Source organism: Cydia splendana, chromosome Z (genome assembly GCF_910591565.1).
Source record: "Cydia splendana chromosome Z, ilCydSple1.2, whole genome shotgun sequence".
In the NCBI taxonomy this organism is placed as follows: Eukaryota; Metazoa; Arthropoda; class Insecta; order Lepidoptera; family Tortricidae; genus Cydia; species Cydia splendana.
The window spans coordinates 40,043,386-40,063,724 of NC_085987.1; the positions used below are offsets into that span (position 1 = coordinate 40,043,386).

The 20,339-nt window shown below is 34.0% G+C and overlaps 1 protein-coding gene across 1 annotated transcript in view; it reads left to right on the forward strand.

Moving 5' to 3' along the window:
* The window catches only part of LOC134804115 (uncharacterized), a 148,953-nt gene that overhangs the window by 99,246 nt on the left and 29,368 nt on the right, over nucleotides 1–20,339 (forward strand). Inside the window, exons 8-9 of the mRNA XM_063777057.1 lie at nucleotides 6,534–6,672; nucleotides 7,222–7,293. Of these exons, the coding sequence (XP_063633127.1) occupies nucleotides 6,534–6,672; nucleotides 7,222–7,293 (211 nt within the window). The remainder of the gene's footprint in view (nucleotides 1–6,533; nucleotides 6,673–7,221; nucleotides 7,294–20,339) is intronic.

A 20,339-nucleotide genomic window follows, 5' to 3' on the forward strand; every position in this document is an offset into this window, starting at 1 on the left:
GAGAGTGAGAGAACACGAACCTTAGGGACCAAACTGTTTTAATAATAACAAAGCCAGATGGAACAGTCAAAATGTGGTTAAATAAGTAATTAAGGTACCTACTGTTTTGTTTATTGTTTGGAGCGTAACATACCTACTGCTTAAGTAATGAAGTTCAATATATATCATTAAATAATTAGTCATCCAGTTACTGTTTTGTTCAAATGTAAGGATTAATTTACGAAAACAAAATTAGTTTGGTCTTTTTTAAGTCGTACTATGTACTATGTCTTGTTATGACTAATCGCCTATTTTCTAATAATGAAAATAAACTTGTTATAAAATTCAACTTAGGTACTTTATTTGTAATCTTAATATTTTAGCCTTACATACCTACTTTGTCTGTATTTTATGAGTTTGCCGAGGAATCAAGCGAAATCCTTAATAATGGTACGAAAACTACATAATTTTTTATAAAATGCTTAAAAGCTATTTTGGTAACAATACCATTATGTACACTTTCTTATTATCAATATATTACCAAGTTGATAAAAATATGTCACATTAGATGTTAACGTTAAGCTCTTTTGTTATTTTATGTTATATTAATATTTATCCAATTTTAAATATGTACATAAGTGCTTTGGTGATATACCTACAGTCAACTTATGTGTAAAGTTTTAATAAATAAAAATAAAATAAAAAATAAAATTAATGACCAATATCAATAACTGAAAACTTACAAAAGCTTTATTTTTTTTTAAACCCGCGATTTAAATATTGCCAGTGCCACGGGTCTATTATTGCTACAAACGAGCGGCGACCAAGTGAAGCGTCAAGGTTTTCCAAAGTCAATTTAGCGATACTTCGGTATGGCAAATTTGCATGCTAATCTGAAAATCTCCGCCCTGGGATTGGATGGGGTATCATCTTACAAAACTTTTACAGTCGCTCCAAGGCTTTGTTTAGTCGTTTTAAAAAAGTGTATCTCTCAAATTGAAAAAAAAAAAGACAAGTACAAGTTCTAATGTACGAGTAAGTATATCAGCGCAAACTAATTTTATTATATTTTAGCATTTTAGGAAAATAATTGAAACTTCAAGTAAATCAAGGCGAGGATACCGTTTAATTCTTTTCGTAATTTGTTATGTATATGGACTGTTTAACTGAAATAAACGTTACATTACATTACTATAACAATTTGTACGGGATAACGACCTATTTTCGTCTATTATTAATTTTCAAATGTGTCTTCTTTACCTACCTACTGACAAAAATTGGTTTACAAGACTAGATATATTTTTGATATTCTGTTGTATATATCTGGACTACTTCAACACTTGATTAAATAGGTACTCATCTAAGCATTAAGTAACTTACATGAAAATACAGATCTGGATCAAAGAAAAAGTACATAAACCTTATTATTAATTTATTAGGTTGTTACTCGTATTTTGTTCTTACCTTGGGTAAGACCCTTTCTATTCTCCCCAAGTATAGGTATTAACGTTGTAATAATTTTCGTAGTCCCAAAATAGCGGATACCCGCATTCGCACCGGATATTTTATTATAGCAATTTTGCTCAATAAAGTTTAGTTTGTCCGTAGGTAGTGTGTCCTATCCGTTATTTACCACCACATGCTTGGGTATTTTGTGACAGTTGAGTACCTTATCTATCTAGTTAGTACCTTTAATCGAGCAATTCTTGTATATAGGTATATATTTCGGGGATCTCGGAAACGCTCGATGAAATTTGCTATATAGGGGTTTTCGGGGTCGAAAAATCGATCTATTTTATTATCTATCGCGCATTTTTGAGTTTTTATATGTTTTCCGAGCAAAGCTCGGTCTCCCATATATTATACATTAGGTCAAATAAGTCTCAAAAATGTCGAAACTTTTTTCAGAGATACAGCCGTAAATTATAAGTGAATAGGTACTTGTTAGGTTAGGTACTTAATAGTTTAAATAGTATGCGTTCGAAGATCCAGAATCTTAATTGCGCTTAAGCACTATATCGTATGCACATTTACGTCAGGTCAAACTTAGCGCACTCAAAGCTATACATTGATTGTCTTTCTTTATGCATGATGTCATACGATTAATAATAATAATTGACTGTACAGTCACCTGCAATAATATGTTACTCTTCGAAGGCCGCAAAAATATCTGGCACGATCTTATTTGTCGAGCCTTGGGAGAGTAACATATTATTGTAGGTGACTGTACATATGGTGCTACTTTACCGCCCTAGGGCGAGATTAAGGACAATACGTGCCTATGTCAAAAAATTTGAACGCCATATGTACTGTAAAACGTTGTACAATACACGTGCGAAAAGATAATTCGCAACTCGTGTCGATTTAAAACACTCCCTTCGGTCATGTTTCAATGTATCGCCACTCGTTGCGAATTTCCTACTATTCGGACTTGTATAGTATTGTGTACTAAATAATAGTACTACTATGACGTCAGGCGTTTATAAAGTAGGTACCTACTTTTCCTATTACAGTCAAGACGTACTAAATAACCATATTACAAACAACCTCTTTGGAACTACATCGATATTAGACAGCATGACCATCCCTCATTATGTATGAGCTGTCGACAGGCTGTGGCGATATTGATGGATTGGACAGCTACGTAGACTCGACAGGCCTTACACTACGACTTGAGCGGGCCAGTGTCTACCGACTGGTAGGTATATGGTGAACTGAAAATTTTAGATTGTTGTGCATATTTAAGTAGTTAGTAATTATAGAGTTGGTGTCAGCTTTTGAAATGTCGGTCATTTCATACGTCAATTTTATTGATTTCAATCTTCGACTAAAATACTTGAGTTACTCGTTTTTAGGGTTCCCCACCCAAGGGTAAAAACGGGACCCTATTACTAAGACTTCGCTGCCCGTCTGTCTGTCTGTCTCTCCGTCTGTTTGTCTGTCATCAGGCATCTCTTGAAGGTATCTCTTGAACCGTGATAGCTAGTCACAGATGATGTATTTCTGTTGCCGCTATAACAACAGAATAAATTATACGTATATTTAAGTGGGGCTCCCATACAACAAACGTGATTTTTTGCCGTTTCTGCGTAATGGTACGGAACCCTTCGTGCGCTAGCCCGCCTCGCACTTGGCTGCTTTTTATATATTAATATTCTTATGTGTTACCAAGACTTCACGGAGACTACTACTTAGGGTTCCGTACCCAAAGGGTAAAAACGGGACCCTATTACTAAACTGAAAATCGTAATTAGATTCCAAAAAAAGTAAGACAATATTGAAACTTTTTACTAGCTAGCGCGTCTTGTATTTATGTAAAAATAAGTACTTAAATAAAAGTACTTTTTAAAATCGTAGGAGTAAAATTACCAATAAATAAATTATCTTAGCGTGTTTATTTATAAAAGGGAATTTACTATTTTACAAACAAATTATTGCAGTGGCAACATTGTCTTACTTTTTTTGGAATCTAATTACGATTTTCAGATTAAGACTCCACTGTCCTTCTGTCTGTCCGTCTGTCTGTCTGTCACCAGGCTGTATCTCATGAACCGTGATAGCTATAGACAGTTGAAATTTTCACAGATGATGTATGTCTGTTACCGCGATAACAACAAATACTAAAAACAGAATAAAATAAATATTAAAGTGAAGCTCCCATACAACAAACGTGATTATTTTGCCGTTTTTTACGCAATGGTACGGAACCCTTCGTGCACGAGTCCGACTCGTACTTGGCCGGTTTTTTTAATTTTTAAGAGATTATAATCCTTTTTATTTTAAATAAAACTTTTTCCTACTAGTGTCATAATCTTATCACAAGCAGAGTTTTTTCTAAAAGACGTTGAATGCACGTGAGCAGTTAGGACAATTTAGACGGAGCCGGGTTTGATCTCAAAACGTAGGTATGCGCGAAGTGCGAATTCAGGCTAGAATAGTGTGATTGTGGCCGTGGTAAGCTCTATTGATCAAAATAAAAGCCTATTCCCAAATCCCTTGTTGCCGTAATATCGCCGTCTGTCTCTCTCGGCAAGGGAATAACGAGACAAAGACTCCCTATTCGCCTGGTGTACCTGTAGGTGTGGAGCACCATGGTTTGTGATGGCACATTTATGCGTCGATCGATACCGACCGTGACCGTTTACCCCCGCTTCTCAAACTGACTTTCAAAAAAGTATGTTCTCTTTTCGACTGCTTTTTTGTTTAGTAGAAAAATGCTTTATTTAAGAATGCATAAAACTAGTTATTTTATTGTTTAACGTTTCTGTAATTTTAATGTCAGTTCAGGTTCAGGTAATATTAAATAGATTTTTTATAACTTTACCTACGCTTAAAACATTTTTGGCTCTCTTGAAAAAATTACTTCTTTCACATGTGACTTTATGATTTTCGAGGCAAGAGTGATTAACATGACCCCTGTAAGGATAATCAGGCTTATATAAAAATATCACTTAAGGTACCTATGAATGGGTGGTTTCTTTTTCAAAGTTTATACAGAAAATACAGGCAAAATCAGACAGAACATAACAAAATATTATTTGCAATTTGCAAAATAACTCCAGTAAGTAAATACATGAAGATTTCATTAAAATGTTTCTAAAAGACTGAAAGTAGGTGTTTATTATTCTCATAATAAATGGCTGACTGCTCCGGTTGAACTCGCTGGCATAAAACAGTCAACCCAACTTTCGAACAATTTAGTTGTCTATTCTTCGACCCCTGCATGCCCAGTGTTGTTCGCTCATAAATGGTGTTCCGCCACAGAATATTAATACATAGGTACCTATCTTTCTTGTTTCTATTTTGTTTATTATATAAAATATATCCAGGGTTAAACCTGTGATAATAAATACGAGGTCCGCATATTAAACTATTAATAACGCAAATAGACTCAAACACTTCAGTTAGTATAATGAAACAAAAATACTTTTATCTGTTCTGAATCATTAAATTATGAATATACTTAGTTTATTGCTTCAGAAGATATATTTTGAACCAGCGATGAGCGAGTGTGAATATATTGTAATCGATTCATAAGATTTTCATAACTATAATCAATATAACCAAATAGAATAGATAGTATAGAGGGTTATTGTCATAGTACATTTTGTAGTCATAGCAACTATAACACAATTGTTTTTATTAAAGCACGCGCTTTATGTTTTTTTATAGCATAACCTTAAAGACTTAATTAAACTACGAGTATGTAGTCCGTAGGAGACTGTGACCTGTGTTACACCGCAACGTACGGTACATGAATACCTAGACTCCTTAACTCAAAAAATCTTTTTAATTTAAGATTAGTAGTTAAGTTTGTAAATATGCATGCTTTTTTTATGAAATAAACAGATTAAATTTTTTTTTAAGTTGGCAATCGCAAGTACCGACATAGGTACCTGTGCATTGTGTGAGTATTTCAGTCATGTTTTACGTGCAAGTTTTGTAATAAATTTCTGACTTGTATTACATTAGGTATATGTTCATTTTCTATTTCTCCGTTCGACATCACTAAATAATAACTATAAGAATTCACCACCCAACAACAATATTCGTGTTTTAGCTCTAAAAATGGGGTCGTAATTTTGATATAGGGCAAACAGGCGTGAAAGGTTCCGTTACGCAGCAAGAATCAAGCGAATTTCACAATTCCGCGCCCCCAGGTAAAACGATCAAGTATATCAGCGATACAAAAGGACTTAGTGCCTTATTCTAGTAGCGCTCCTGAATTTTAATACGACCGAAACCAACAGGGCTCCCTGAGTCACGGTAGGAAAATAATTGAACTGTCGCAACCGATTTTCATTTCTAAAGCGTTACTAGTAAGATTTATTATCAGTTGTGTCAAAAAATATGCGGATCTGCTCACGTTTACGCTATAAGAGGATTGAAAATTCGGAAACAAAAAATGCCTGCTGACACCGATGGCTCGCTAACTGCCGATTATTAAAAGGGTAGGTATATTATGCGGTCGAGTCGCGTTAAGAGATTATGGCAATCTACTCTTTTAACAAGCTTGCTATTAAAGTGTAGTATTTGTATATTTTGTGTTAGTTCCCAGGGTATCCTCGATTTAATCTAATAACAAATATTAGGGCTCAGGTTGATGATTGTTCCTGTAGGAAACGAGATTGCTGTTACTTCGGCCAAAACCGTAATAACCTAGCTGTTGTGAGTGAAAACAAGCTATTCCTAGTTAAAACTAATTTTCAGTAGCGTTATGGTGAAAACGCGTTTTTACCAGTCAAAAATAGTTTTCCGGAACGTCTTGATGAAAACTGGTTTTAAACTGGAATTTTTCAATCAAAACTAGTTTTCGTAAAGTGCTTTTGTGAAAAACTACATAATTTTGACTAATTGTTCAAAAATTATTTCATTGAATTCACCTAAGAGGTTGACATTCTAAAATAATGTTTAACATCCACATAACTTCAGTGTCTGGTTTGGAAGAAACCAGCTAAAACGTATTTTCAGTGCTTCAGAAAACAACCTCAAAAATTAATTTCAATTAGAGAATACCTATGCACTGTAAATATTTAGTTTACTTGTTGTTGCAGCAACTAGCATCAGTGCAATACACGGCCACAGCTCAGCACACCACCACGACTAGTTCCGGCGGGCGGCGGCGCTCCGCTGGCCGGCCCGTGCCGAGCCGGTGCGATCCGGAGGAGTTCTCTGAAGCTCCCAAATCTATTGGTAACATTTGAAATATAAATATTTTTAAGAAGGTACTTTATTGACAAACTGTGTATAAAATGTAAATTTTACAATAACATTGTCCCGCCATGGGCGTGCAATGTTTACTTAATACTACCATATAAATTACAGTACGTGTGGTGCTACTTTACCGCCCTAGGGCGGGATTAAGGACAATACGTGCCTATGTCATAAATTTAAAGGGCCATATGTACTGTTAAACTTCTACTTGCCACATTAATACCTCGATCTGAAGCATAGATAGTTTAGTTATCCTAACAATTTTGTAACTGTTAACGCAAACCAGTGATCTAAAATGTATTTAATGCACCCGGTAAATTGGATCGCATAGTACCTACCTAGTCGTATTCGAACATTTGGTATTACTTGAGTATAGCATCCACTCTCATAATTTCAGTAGCCATTCAGAATTCATTGTTTTCGTCAAATTGAGATTAATTATGTAGATTTTGTAATATCTTTTTGTGCACATTATACATAAAAAATATATACAAATAAAATAGTACAACATCGTTGAACTTATTACAGCGCGCGGGAGCCGGCCGATGCCGAGTCGACACGACCCAGAAGAATTCTCAGAAGCCCCCTCAAAGGCTATAAGTAAGTTCCAGCTTACTTACTTACACATTTATATTCTATAAGCAACCACCGCCAGAAGGCCAACCGCGAAAATCGGAATTTCGTCATGTCTCTCTATCGCTCTTGCATATTCGGCCAACAGAGACGCAAATAATTATATACATAGAGCAGCGGTCGGCAACCTTTTATCAGCCAAGGGCCAATAGCAGTTAACGGAGGTGCGCGGGCCGTACTTTGTTAATATTTATGACTTTATGAGACATTGTCGTTTGTCACTATTACATACAAAATAGCCAAGGCGCCTCTCGGGCCGCAAGTGACAGTTTCGCGAGCCGCATGCGGCCCGCGGGCCGCAGGTTGCCGACCGCAGACATAGAGGAACGAACGAATGAACTGGTTCACGTTACGCCATCAATTAACAATCGTATCTACTTGTATTACGTAACTAGCTGCAGTATTGTGTAAGTCCTTCAATAGTAGCAAAAAAATCACGGTCGATTCTCCTCATTTCAGGCTGGCTCTTCTACCTAGCTTCGTCCTAACTTTTTGCTACGGCTCGCAAAAAAATACTGTTGTACGTGGGCCATACTGAAAGTTTCTGGATTCTGATATATGAGAAAACTTATTTTTTCTAAGTGGCCAGTCAAGGAATTTTCAGTATGCCCTAAATATTCCCTACGATTTCATCTTTGTCCGACACAAAGCATTCCTCTATCACTGGAATGTGAAAAAAGGACGAAGACTGTAGGCGGATTTAGAAACGACCATGCTACCAACGAACCTGCGTAGGCTGTGAGCGTACCAGCGTTTTTGTGTGCTGATGATATGATGTATGTTATTACATTTTTCTACTAGTCGACTGTTATTCTTGGATTAAGATTTCTTATACCAAACTGCAATTGGGTATTTTTAATGTATGGGCTCCCAACTCAACTATAATATTCATTTCGATACAGTTTAGTCAACTATAATGAAATTGACCAATCACAGCTCGCCGCCATCAAGAGGACGAAACAAAACCATAGCTCAAATTAATTATTTTAGGTTGTATAGTAGAAACAATTGGTTCATAAGTCAGAAACGCGCATGTGACACCCTTAATATAGCCTCATCCATAGACTACGAAAACCACTTAGTGTTGCTTGTTAGTCTCCATAGGCTACGGTGGCCAAAATCGAGAAAACAACTGTCTAAAAATTGAATTTAGAGCGGAGCAAGTACCAGGGCCTCATGAGTTACGAGAAAGTGTCGTTGACCAACCTGCAGCCCGCCGTGGGGCGCGGGCCGCGGCGGCCGGGTCGCGTACCAGTATGAAGGTATCGCGGCTGCTCGCGAATCTTAGCCGTATACTTTTGGTTTGGATTGTTTGTATGATTCTAGTATTATTTTTTGTTGACTAGTAGAAAAAGTAGAAAAAGTATTGTATACAATAGTGATATAATCAAGGTTTTCAAACTCTCTATTATATCACGATTGTATAGAATACTATACATCTGTCAAGCACAATGACATTATGCCCGAGATTTACTTATCAATCTCTAATGCCGATATCATATTAAATAATGCACCCACGCCACTGGACTGGCAAACTAGTGGCAGGTGGTCCTGATGACTTTATCTAGTTAACTTACCGATAATACTTATTATATTTAAATGCAACTTTTAGTTATATTATAATATAATTTACCTCATTAAAACCGACCATGGGATAGCATTTCTTTATTACCTACTGCATTTTTAGGATTCCGGAGGCAAAAACGGAATCCCTATTTATCTGTCTGTCCGTAGTCCGTATATCATAGCCATTTTACTCAAAAACTATTAAGATTTTAATGAAATTTGGAACTTAAATGTATTTTGTGAGGGGCTACTTAATTTAGAAGTAAAAATTTAGATAAATATATTTTTGGGGGAGCTCGGGAAGGCACTCTATACTATTAATTATCCTCACGTAGAGCAAAATTTCAGCAGAACAATGCCCGAGCTTAAAGAAAACTAATAGCCGAGGAGTATTTGTCTCTGCTCTAATTGCCTCGCAAGTTTTATTTATTCAGTCTTCGCCTGGAGTAGGTACTAAACCACCACAGTATACCTATACATACATGATTGATACCTACATTTATTCCCACAAGAAAACTTTGAGTAAATATTTTATCTGCAAATTCTCTAATCATTCTCTTGGGATATAGACTATATATTATTCTACCGATACAATAAATTATTTTCGACTTCTGTTGACTTTTCCGCTAATAAAATGATCGAGGGACGACATTAAGAAGACCTACAGTAGAAACTATTCCCCGATTCTGGCCCCACCTCTCAGTGGTCACCGATCCTGTCCCCAGGGCCGATCCACCGCCCCCGCTGAACCTAAAAAAAAAAAAACAACAAAAAAAAAAAAAAAAAACAAAAAAAAAACAAATAGCCCCCCATTTGAATTGATTGCGCTAGGTCTCAGCAGTGCCCGGCGCCTCCTTCAGGTACTTACGAAATACGCTAATTAAACAATACACCTTGCTCACCACGGTAACAATAGGCTTATCGACCCTTTTCTATTGTTCGATCTCGACTCGGGCGCGTTATTGTGTTACCGAGTATACTACCTGGATGGACCCTTCACCCACCGACGTCTTCATTCATGCCTTCTTTATGTGTGTATTATACTGTAGGTGTTTGTGATAGGTATTAGCGATAGGTATTTGCAATAGGTATTACCGATAGGTATTTGCAAAAGGTACTTATTTGCGATTCATTATCTTATTATCTTACAACCTCTTGGAGCTATTTCGATTTATAAGGAATACAGTTCTAACCTAACCTAACCTAATTAGAATTTACACAAGTAATCCGTCGGTAGCCTAAACTAACCTAAACCTTCTTTTACCAAACCTAACTTGACCAAACCTAACTAAAATCAACCTAACTTCTCATTTCAAACTAACCTGCTTTCACCTAGTCTTCGTTCAAGTTATGTTTTAACCTAAATACCTAAACTTCTTACCTATCCAAACTAAAGCATCCTACATATCGTATACATACTTACCTATATTGTGCATATTGTATTGTGTTATTTTATTTAGTTTTACCTATTTCTAACTCATTATTTTTGTCTGCGATAAATGCAATTCTACCTAATGTAGCCTTTTTTATTCTTAAACTTAGTATGTAAGTATGTCTCATTATCTAATACTATATGTTTATTTTCACATGCATTTTTATGTTCTTTGTAACACGATAGAAAGTAAACTCGTAGCTACTTGTTTCTTTGTATTATTAAAATAATAACTAGGCGTGTGAGGCATTTCTTGTGCACTTGTTTTCATTGTTATAACAGCTTAATTGCTTTATTGATAGACGTCTATTATATTTTATGCTGACAATGGATTATTATGTGGATATAATTTGGGTTTGAGTACAGGGAGCGTCTGTTTAGATGAACTTGTTGAGACATGTTACTTTGTATGATTTAAAAAAAATAACGAGACGTGTCAACTGGTTTCAACATGATTTAGTCTAATACGTCGGCATTTCTTGTGTGTTGGTATTCATTGTTATAACAGCATAATTGCTTTATTGGTAGACATCTATTATATTTTATACTGACAATGGATTTATTGTTTCCTATTATGCTTTTGAATTTGGGTTTTAGTAAAGAGAGCGTCTGTATTAGATGAACCTGTTGAGACATGATTTGAACGATACTGTATCCTGCTCACTATCACAGTATAAAAGCCGAAGAGAAATGGCTTTGAGTAAGTATTACTGTCGTGGCAGTCCTCTGTATCAGAGCTCCTTGTATCTACTGCAGTATATAGAAATATAGTGTTAATTCAACAGTGAAGTGTTTAAGTGTTTATAGAAAGACCCAACAATGGATGTAAGTATGTCTTTTATTACCGTAACTTACTTTGTTTTGTTTTCACTTGTGTTCTTTGTGTTTTAATTATCAAGATTGTAGACAGTGTGTAAATTATTGTTTTATATTGTTTCAGTTCACTGAAAATACTTTCAAGAACTATTACTACCCGGATGATAATAAAGACGAATCAAGCGATGAAGAGGGTACGCTTGGTCTCAAAGTTAAACAAGCCATCGCAAAGAAACGTTCAGGAAACAATATCGATAGCTTCTTTGAACGACCTAAAAAGCAGTCTAAAGTTGTGAAACGGTCTTCAAATGTGAGCAAAAGTTCACCAGACGGTGTTGCAAACTTGTCATCCGGACAAGACGACGGGGCCTATGCATCACATTTGATTAAAATCGAGATATATGATATGCATAAAATCAAAAACGTCCCACCCATGGAACACTGGAAGCATGCGGACTTCAGATTGAAATATTTTGCGTTGGAAGACGATTTGGAGCTACAAAATACGCGAAATATTATTTATAACATAACAAAGCAATTAGCTTCTAAGGACAGTAGTGTGAAATATTTTATAGATAATAAGAAACAGTGATAGTTATAATTATTAATGATAGTAGTAGCTTAATGATTGTGTTAACGTATTTCTCATTTTTTACCTCTCCTTAAGTACATTTTCCATGTAACAGATTTTTTTGTGTCGTCTCGTTTTTTAAGTAACAAAGAATGTTAAGAAATATTTTGTAAATAATAAAATTAAAAAAAAAAATGTGTGGTTTAAAAGGTCTTTGTATTATATGAAAAAAATAAAAAATCTTATTCAAGTACACGTATTATTTTATTTCACAAAAAATGTTTTAAACATATTGCTTAATATAAGGTCATTACATACAGAATTATCAGAAAACAAACTTAGCATATCTGTCATAGTTTTTCCATGATATTTAAAATACAAATAAACTAGACAATATTCACCACAAACTGAAGTAAAATGGTTTTGAAGAGGTTTATTGTTATAAAACCACTGTCTGGTGTTTCTTTTTAAAAATAAGTTATGGTAACCTGAAGGTTTCCGTCCGAAGGAATCAAAATATTCTCCTATACCAGTAACATCAATGTGTATGGCAACCCAGTGAGAGCCTGGTTTCGTGTCAGGGTCCAAATTACTAACAATAAAGACAGGTAGATCGACCCAAATAGGTATTTTGTTAGCAGCAAAAACATTTGATTCAAAAAGTGGGTTTAATTTCTTCATACAAAATTGAATCTCATTAGTATCCATAATTACTTAATTAATAACAATTTATGTCTTGATGATGCTGCAAACAATGACTACAACAAAATAAAGTAAACGAAAGAAAACATTGTATTTATATAATTATGTTATTCAACTATTATAATCTACAGACACATCACGGTTTTTGTTTATTTCAATAATGTTGTCAAATTCTGCATACACGATACAATTAATGGTGCTAGTTAGAGCCGAATCAAAGCGTACTTCTATCCGAACACTTCCATGTCTAACAAGATTCCAGTGTGAAGTTGAACTAGCAGATAAATCAGGGGTTAAATCAAAACATAACAAACAATATCCTCCACCATAATCTGTTCTACTTATTCCATTACCTTCGTTGTGAAAATGAATACCAGTTCCAGAAAATAAGGTGTGATATGCCGCCGCTATTAAACCAGAACTAAATGACGGTTGTAATGTTTTAGAAGGAATTTCATGACCATCTACAAACAAACTAAATGAATTCATATTATAATTTTGAAAATTAAATGGATTCAAAGCTAAATTTCCATTAAAACCTGAATTTGATACAAATCCAATAATACAGCGTTTAGGAATTTGCCCGAGAAATATATTATCCAATGTTTTACCCTGGACCCCTGTTGGTATTGTGAGAACCTTAACTTCTGCTCTCGTAATGGGGTACTTCGCAGTCGTTGTTGCCAATACTTTTTGATGGGCTAACAAAACGCTAGGATTGATTTTTGTTCTTCTAACAATGAGACTAGCATCTGTTATTTGTACTTTAAGTTTTTTATCTTGATGACAAATTAAATTAAATGATTCTTTTGATCGGACTAACTTAATACGCAATTCAACACCATTTATCAAGAATTTCTCTTGGTTAAATATATCGCCATGCAAATGTCCAATCATTTCCACTTCCTTACTCTCTTTGATAAATTCTAGTCTTTTCTGAAATCCTTTGTTGTTGGCGTCAACGGTATCCATAAAACCTGGGGTATCCTCATACCATAACCCACAAGTAAGATGGGTTTTTTTGGCTGCCGGTCCATAGTTGAGAAGATTTTCCATATAAGCACGGTAAGCATATGTATTGTTTGGGGGTGATATGAGTTTTTGATTTAAATATACATCAAGTTGGTTGAAAAGGGAATGTAGCCAGTTATTGGTGGGTCCAACTCCGGCATCTGCTTTTAATTTTGTCCCATCTTGATTCAATACTTTAGCAGTAATATGTAACATTGTGTGTGATAGATCAATGTAGTCATCTCCTGATCCAGGTACTTGAAATTCAATGGGGCCATCATCACTTAAAGATGAAATTGGTTTGTAATGAATCCAATGTCCGCTTTCAATACTTGTTTGAGTTGATGGAAGGGCAAATATATCTAATTCAGATTTTGCACATTCACATGAATGACTGTGTAGAAATGACATTATTTAACTTGAAAATATATCGTTATTTTTATTATTATTTCTACTTCCTCTTCGTCGCGATGCTTTTCGAGTAATGAGTGGTTCTCTTCTTTTATTCGACATTTTATACCCAGATCCTGACATGAGAGAATCAATTTTTTCATCAGCCTTTCTTTTTAGGTTAGCGCTCGCTTCCTTAAATCGTGATCGAATGGAACTATCCATAGGACGAGAATTTACCATATCAGTTAACAAACCAACCCCTGCCCCTAAGGTTTCTTTTCCAATGGTTTTTAAACCGCTAGATAACAAAGGGAGCACTGATCTAAATAGTCCACCCAAAAAACTGCCTATACCATGTCCTCGTTGATATGGAACTCCCTTATAGACAATACCTATCCCAGAGCCGGCTTGGTGTGAATAATAATGTTCGTAAGGACAAGAGACTGACGATCTGTTGTAAATCATTTTACTCGTTGAAAGTGTAGCTTCACGCAAGAAGATCCAAATTGAAATGGTACTCTGACACCAGTCGTTGTTCTTATATCTATTTCAATGGTATCGAACTCTCTTCGTAAAACTGGTACATAATGAGCGGGTGAGAAGATGTGAGTTTTATAAGCTCCATAAATGAACTTAGTTGGATCTAAAGGTATTATTCTGAGTAATGAAGTAATAACATCTCCGACTACTTGTGGGTGTATTATATCAGTATAAACAAATATTTGAGATGGTAAACCTAAATATAAATTTGCAGGGCTTTTTCCTAATGTATTTTGTTTTAAATTTGTTTTCGGTTTAAAACCCAATTGCAGACTTAGTATCGGAGTTGTAATGATAGATGTTATTTCTTTATTTGTTGTTGCTATTCCAACCAGTTTTGTTAATCCATCATATCGAAATTTCACGTTATTTTTTAACTGTGGGTTTTCATTAAACGCTTGAAGAAAATGATCTATATTATCATATGTAGTGGCTGGTATATGAGTTTTTATATCTACTATTTTTGTAGTTTTGTCGGTGGGTGATAACACCTTTTTCTTTAAATAAATGATGTTTTCGTGCTCTTGAACATTATACATGGAACAAGGATATTGAAATTCCACCAACCCAACTACCCATTCTCCATCCAATTTAATGGTCTTTGGTAATTTAGTTAAGAAATGTGCAGTCGTGTTATCCGTGTAGTAATCTGATGAACTATTACTTAACAAAGTTAGATAAAAACTATTTTCACTCATATTTTCTTTAAGTTTGATTCAGGTATCCAAGAATTAAATTTATTAGGATAACCTTGCCACTTAACTAGTATTTCCTTTCTGCCAGCAACTCGACGCGAGCGTATTATTTTATCAATTTTATACTCGTTGGAGGGGAGGTAAGTTACCTTTTGTAATTCTTTAGAATAAAATGTACCAATGATGGGTTCACCTTCTAAATCCTTTATTGTATAAACAACTCGTGGCGATCTGTTAATAATCGAATCAATAATAAATATTTCATCACTCCAATTACTTTCATAACCTTTTTGAAACACATGCTTATATTTAGTGATTCTAACATGATCACCTACATTTAGTTTTTTAGTTTCTAATGAAATTTGCCTATCTTTTTTGCGATCATATAAATTACACCAAACAGTCATAATATTATTAGAGCTAACATCAACTGGGCGCATTTTAATGCTAGAATGATAGCTATGGTTGTAAGAATGTAGAAGATCTTGTAATATATTTGTGTAGTTATATGTATTCTTATGAGTGAAGTAACGCCACATTTTCATTTTAAGTGTTCTTTGAAACCTTTCTACTATACTTGCTTTAATGTCGGGGTTATTAGTGGTATAATAATTAATATTTTTGCTCTTAAAGTAATCTCTAACCGCCTTTGAAACAAATTCTGTACCTTTATCAGATTGGATGTGACGGGGAACAGAGCTGGCTTCAGTAAATATGCTTTCAAAACATTGTTTAACAGTTGCTGAATCCTTCTTCTTCATGGCTCTTGCAAAAGCATATTTACTGAACACATCAATAACACAAAGAATATATTTATACCCATCATTATATTGACTATAAGTACTCATATCACTTAAATCAGCTTGCCAAAGTTCATTAAAGTTCGAGAGAATGTATTTATTTCTAGTAAATCGTCTATGAATAGGTTTATGCAGCGTGTGCGTATCTTGAGATTGTAACCATTTTTTCACTTCCTCTTTGTTCATTTGACCTTTCATTTCCTTTGATAAATTATTTAAACTGCTATAGCCAGCTGGATTAGAGACGTCATAATAGATTCTGTTAATATCTAATAAGGAGTCCATCTTTCCCACTCTATTTTCTTTCCGGATCGCTTTTGCTCCCGTGTAGCAAGAGGCGTAGAAGTATTATTATCTTTATCTGTTGAGGCTCTCGTCTTCACAGATGTGGAGGGGGTAAAGGGTTCAATCAAAGGAGTACCATTAATAAATGCTAAATTTGTAGGATTACCTATGCATGACCTAGGAACTTCGATATCTTTTAAAAGTAAAGCAAACACTTCCCATCCAATTGGCTTAGGACGTTTAAGACATCTAACGGTGTCGCTTACCAAATCAGTAATATTACTATTTTGAATGGTTTGGTTATTTATAACAACTTCACCAGTCTGTTTCCACCAAATTTTCGGTTTACTTGAAACAATGTAATCTAACAACGTTCGAGCTTTTTTTTCATAAGATTTAGGTAATATGTTTATAATTTTTGACGGACTAATTAGCATTAGTTCTTGATTTATTTCGCCAGGTGGTGTATTAAACGATGACGGTGTGGCTGCTTCAGTTACATTATCTGTAACTGACTCATTATTTTCAATCTCCTCCTTTTTGTTCACTTTTGTTTTTATAATATCATTACTTTCGTTGATGACTTGATCTACCCCCTCCATCACGATGGGTATTCTAAACGGTTTTCGATCTGTTTCAATAAAATGTAGAAATCTTTGTAATGCTTGAGAATATAACGTCCACTTTTCGCGATCATTCATTTTACTTTTAAGGATTTTTTGCATTTCTCCATCTAGCCGAGATGAGGAATTTTCGGGTGGACTCTCATTCCTTTTCAGCCTTTCAATAAAATCTGATTCAACTAATAACATTTTTTTTGTGTTTTCCATTTTGTTTATGATAAAGAGTTCACTAAAGCACTTAAAACTGCACCTAAAATAATAGGTAGAAATGCACCTCCTTTTTGAACTATAACAGTTTTTCTTATTTTATGTTTCCCTTTCGAAACTAATTTTCTTAAAATATCTTTATATTTTTTTAGTTTCGTCTTTTTTTTTTTTTCTAATGGAATTTTCCCATTTAGGACGTTATAAATGCACTCACAAATAATGTTGATCTCTTCATCGTCACAAGATTTAAGTAATGCAGTACGATATTTGGGTTTAAGCAACTGCAATGCTTCAAGTAAATGTTTATATGTGTTTACTCTTGCATGCATCATGTAGAACTGACTAAAATATGGTGATTTTTATCATATTTAAACCCCTTTTTAGGTACATACACTGTGCAATGCCCATCAAACGGAAATATTTTTGTTTTAAAACGGCATATGTCATTTGTATTTTGTTTCAGGTCAATCATGAGGTAACCATGAGCCTCCTTTGTAGCATCTTTGTAGGCTTCGTCCACAAACTTTGAGTTTTCTGGGTAAACTTGTCGTGACAGGTAGCGTATTTGAGTTTTATCCCTGGGATTTTAAAAAAATACAATGTAGCTTGTATTCAATGAAATATCACGTTGACCTCTACCTTGATGAAATACGTTTTGTGTAATATAAAAAACACTTAAGTTTCTATGATGACTACCTTTCGTAAAAATGTCAACGATTCGTCCATCTGATTCTCTCATCAAATCATTTATAATAAGAAGTTTAGGTTTGTTCCCATCAAACATTGAAAAATCTGGTATTCCTTGACTATAATTTACATTTTCCAGATTGTAGAGAGGTTGCATTTCATCATAACACCAAATAATTTCATCAAATTCAACATTACATATCTCTTTGGAGTTATTCAAAAAGTTTGTAACAAATTGCGTTTTACCACACCCACTAGGACCTGCGACAATGGTGGTGAAAGGATGATAAAAGTGAATCATTATTAAATATCGTAATCTATGTGTATGTGTGTATGTGTGTGGGTGAGTGTTGATATGTTAACGGATGGACTTTAAATGGTAATATTCAGAAAGATGATTACTATTTAAACAACTCAGATATAGTAGACAAAAAAACAAAACAAAATGATTACGTAAATTTTTTTTTATTATTTATGATCACACTTTTAACATTATTTTTTTTGTTTCATATTTACAAAAATACCTTAAAAGATACAATAAAATAAAATTCATACATTTTTTTACATGTTTACAAGTAATACCTTAAAAAATATACAATGTACAAACAATAATTTGGAATTCGAATGTTCTGTGTGATTATATTACAACTTTGAAACTTTTTCATTATTGCGGTATTTTATAATGACCCCACGCTAGAGTGTCAGAAGAGTTTTCTAATAAGTACCGTTTTGTATCTTCATGCGATAATGATATTTTATTTATTTTTTGAGTGAATATTATATGTTTTATAGACTTAAATCTTAGCATTTGAGCGCGTTGCAAATTTTTATTAAATAAACACGTTTTGTAATTGTCAAGAGTAAATTTTTTTGTAACACATTTATTGACTCCTTTGGCTTTTGATAAAACACCGTATTTTTCGGTTTTCTCATCATTCTCGTCATATTTTTCAACATCTAAGGTATACATTTTAGATCTCAGACCTACAAACTCTTTTAAAATTCTACCATTATTTTCATCTTTGAAAAACCCTAATCGCTTTTTATTTATTAACGGCAAATCATATTTATTGTTAGGAGGATAGTCAGATGTATCAAAATATAAATTAAGATCTGATTTTATATCTGCGTAATAATTTTCCGTGAAAATTTGATATACTAAGCTATCAGTATCTGTATAAAGAAGCTTAAGATTGTCTGGATATTTGGTTTTCATGTAGCTGTAGTGAAAGTCATACATCAAAGTTTTCGATATATCTAATACGCAAAATCCCAGATAAATCGGTTTATTATAAAATATTTTAGTTTTATTCAATTGAACGGCCACTAAATTCTCAGAGAATATGGATAAACTATGGAACTCAGGTTTCGCTATCAAAGATTGAACCCCCTGCGTTTTTCCTCGATTTTCCCAGTGATTTAATAATTTGACATTTACGCATTTTGCAACATTTTCCATGGTTTTCCCGAACACTGAATTATTCATTAGTTTAAAGAAATCTTTTTCAAAATCGGATGATGCCTGTGATCGCATGTGGGTGTTCAAATCTATGTAACTTTTTAACCACATAGACTGCTGAAATTTAAGAATGCGATGGATTTTACTCAATTTCAAACCATTCTTCAAACACTGTTTTAGATTTCTATAATGAATGACATAATTCGTTTTTTTATTTAAATTAGGAATTAATTTTTTTTCTTTGGAATTACCCAAACAAACGTTTTCAGGACAAAATGGCAAATCTGAATGAGAGTCATGCAACTCGTTAGGGTATTCGAGATCAACTTCTAAAATTAAACCATGATCAGCGTCATCAGATATATTAAAGTCAGTATCTGTATTAACCCATTCAAATTTACCGGTAGGAAGACATTGAGACATAGCCCACCCGTAAAGGTTATTTGCATCAAAGTACATAACAAATGACGATGGGATATTTTGATTATAATCTTCCAAAAAATATTATTAGCCTTCGCGTATCTATTACTACATTGTGATATGCCACCTCGAATATTTTTTGATATAAAAGCTATTTTATCGATATCAGTTAGGAGTTCTAGTTTTATTTTTGTAGTTCTTAACATTGCATCCCAACTTAATCCCGGAGCAGTATAATAATGAGCGGGGTCTAATCCATACGTCTTAAGACAAAGGTTTCTAAAATTTTCAAATATATCAGTTAGTAATAGAACATCAGTTTTTAAATATAAATCAGAATAATCACCCATATTTTTGCATTGAAAATGAGACCAAACATCTTTTGCGTGATCATAATCCTCTTCTGAGATGTGACTATCAGACAAGGAACTAAAGAAATCATCTTTAGAGGGAAGAGCTGTTAAGTTTAAAGAATCGTATGATGACATGTGTTCATAGGGATAGACACCCTTTCGTAATAAGCGTTTAAAATCCTCCTCGCATGAAAAATTCAATTTTAATTCATGAAATTGTTCAGGCAACAAGTTTTTTGCCAGTTTGTCAAGACTACTGGACATAAATTTAAGTGAATCGACAAATCTCAATTTAATTGTGCGATTATTTATTTGTAAGCTCTTAGAAAATGAAATGTATTTCTCTTTGTTCTCTGGAATCAGTTCAATGTCGCCTTCCGCCAAACCAAGCCCATGCACTATAAAATGACTATCATAGTTACACAAATTATGGAAAAATACAGGTACAAAATT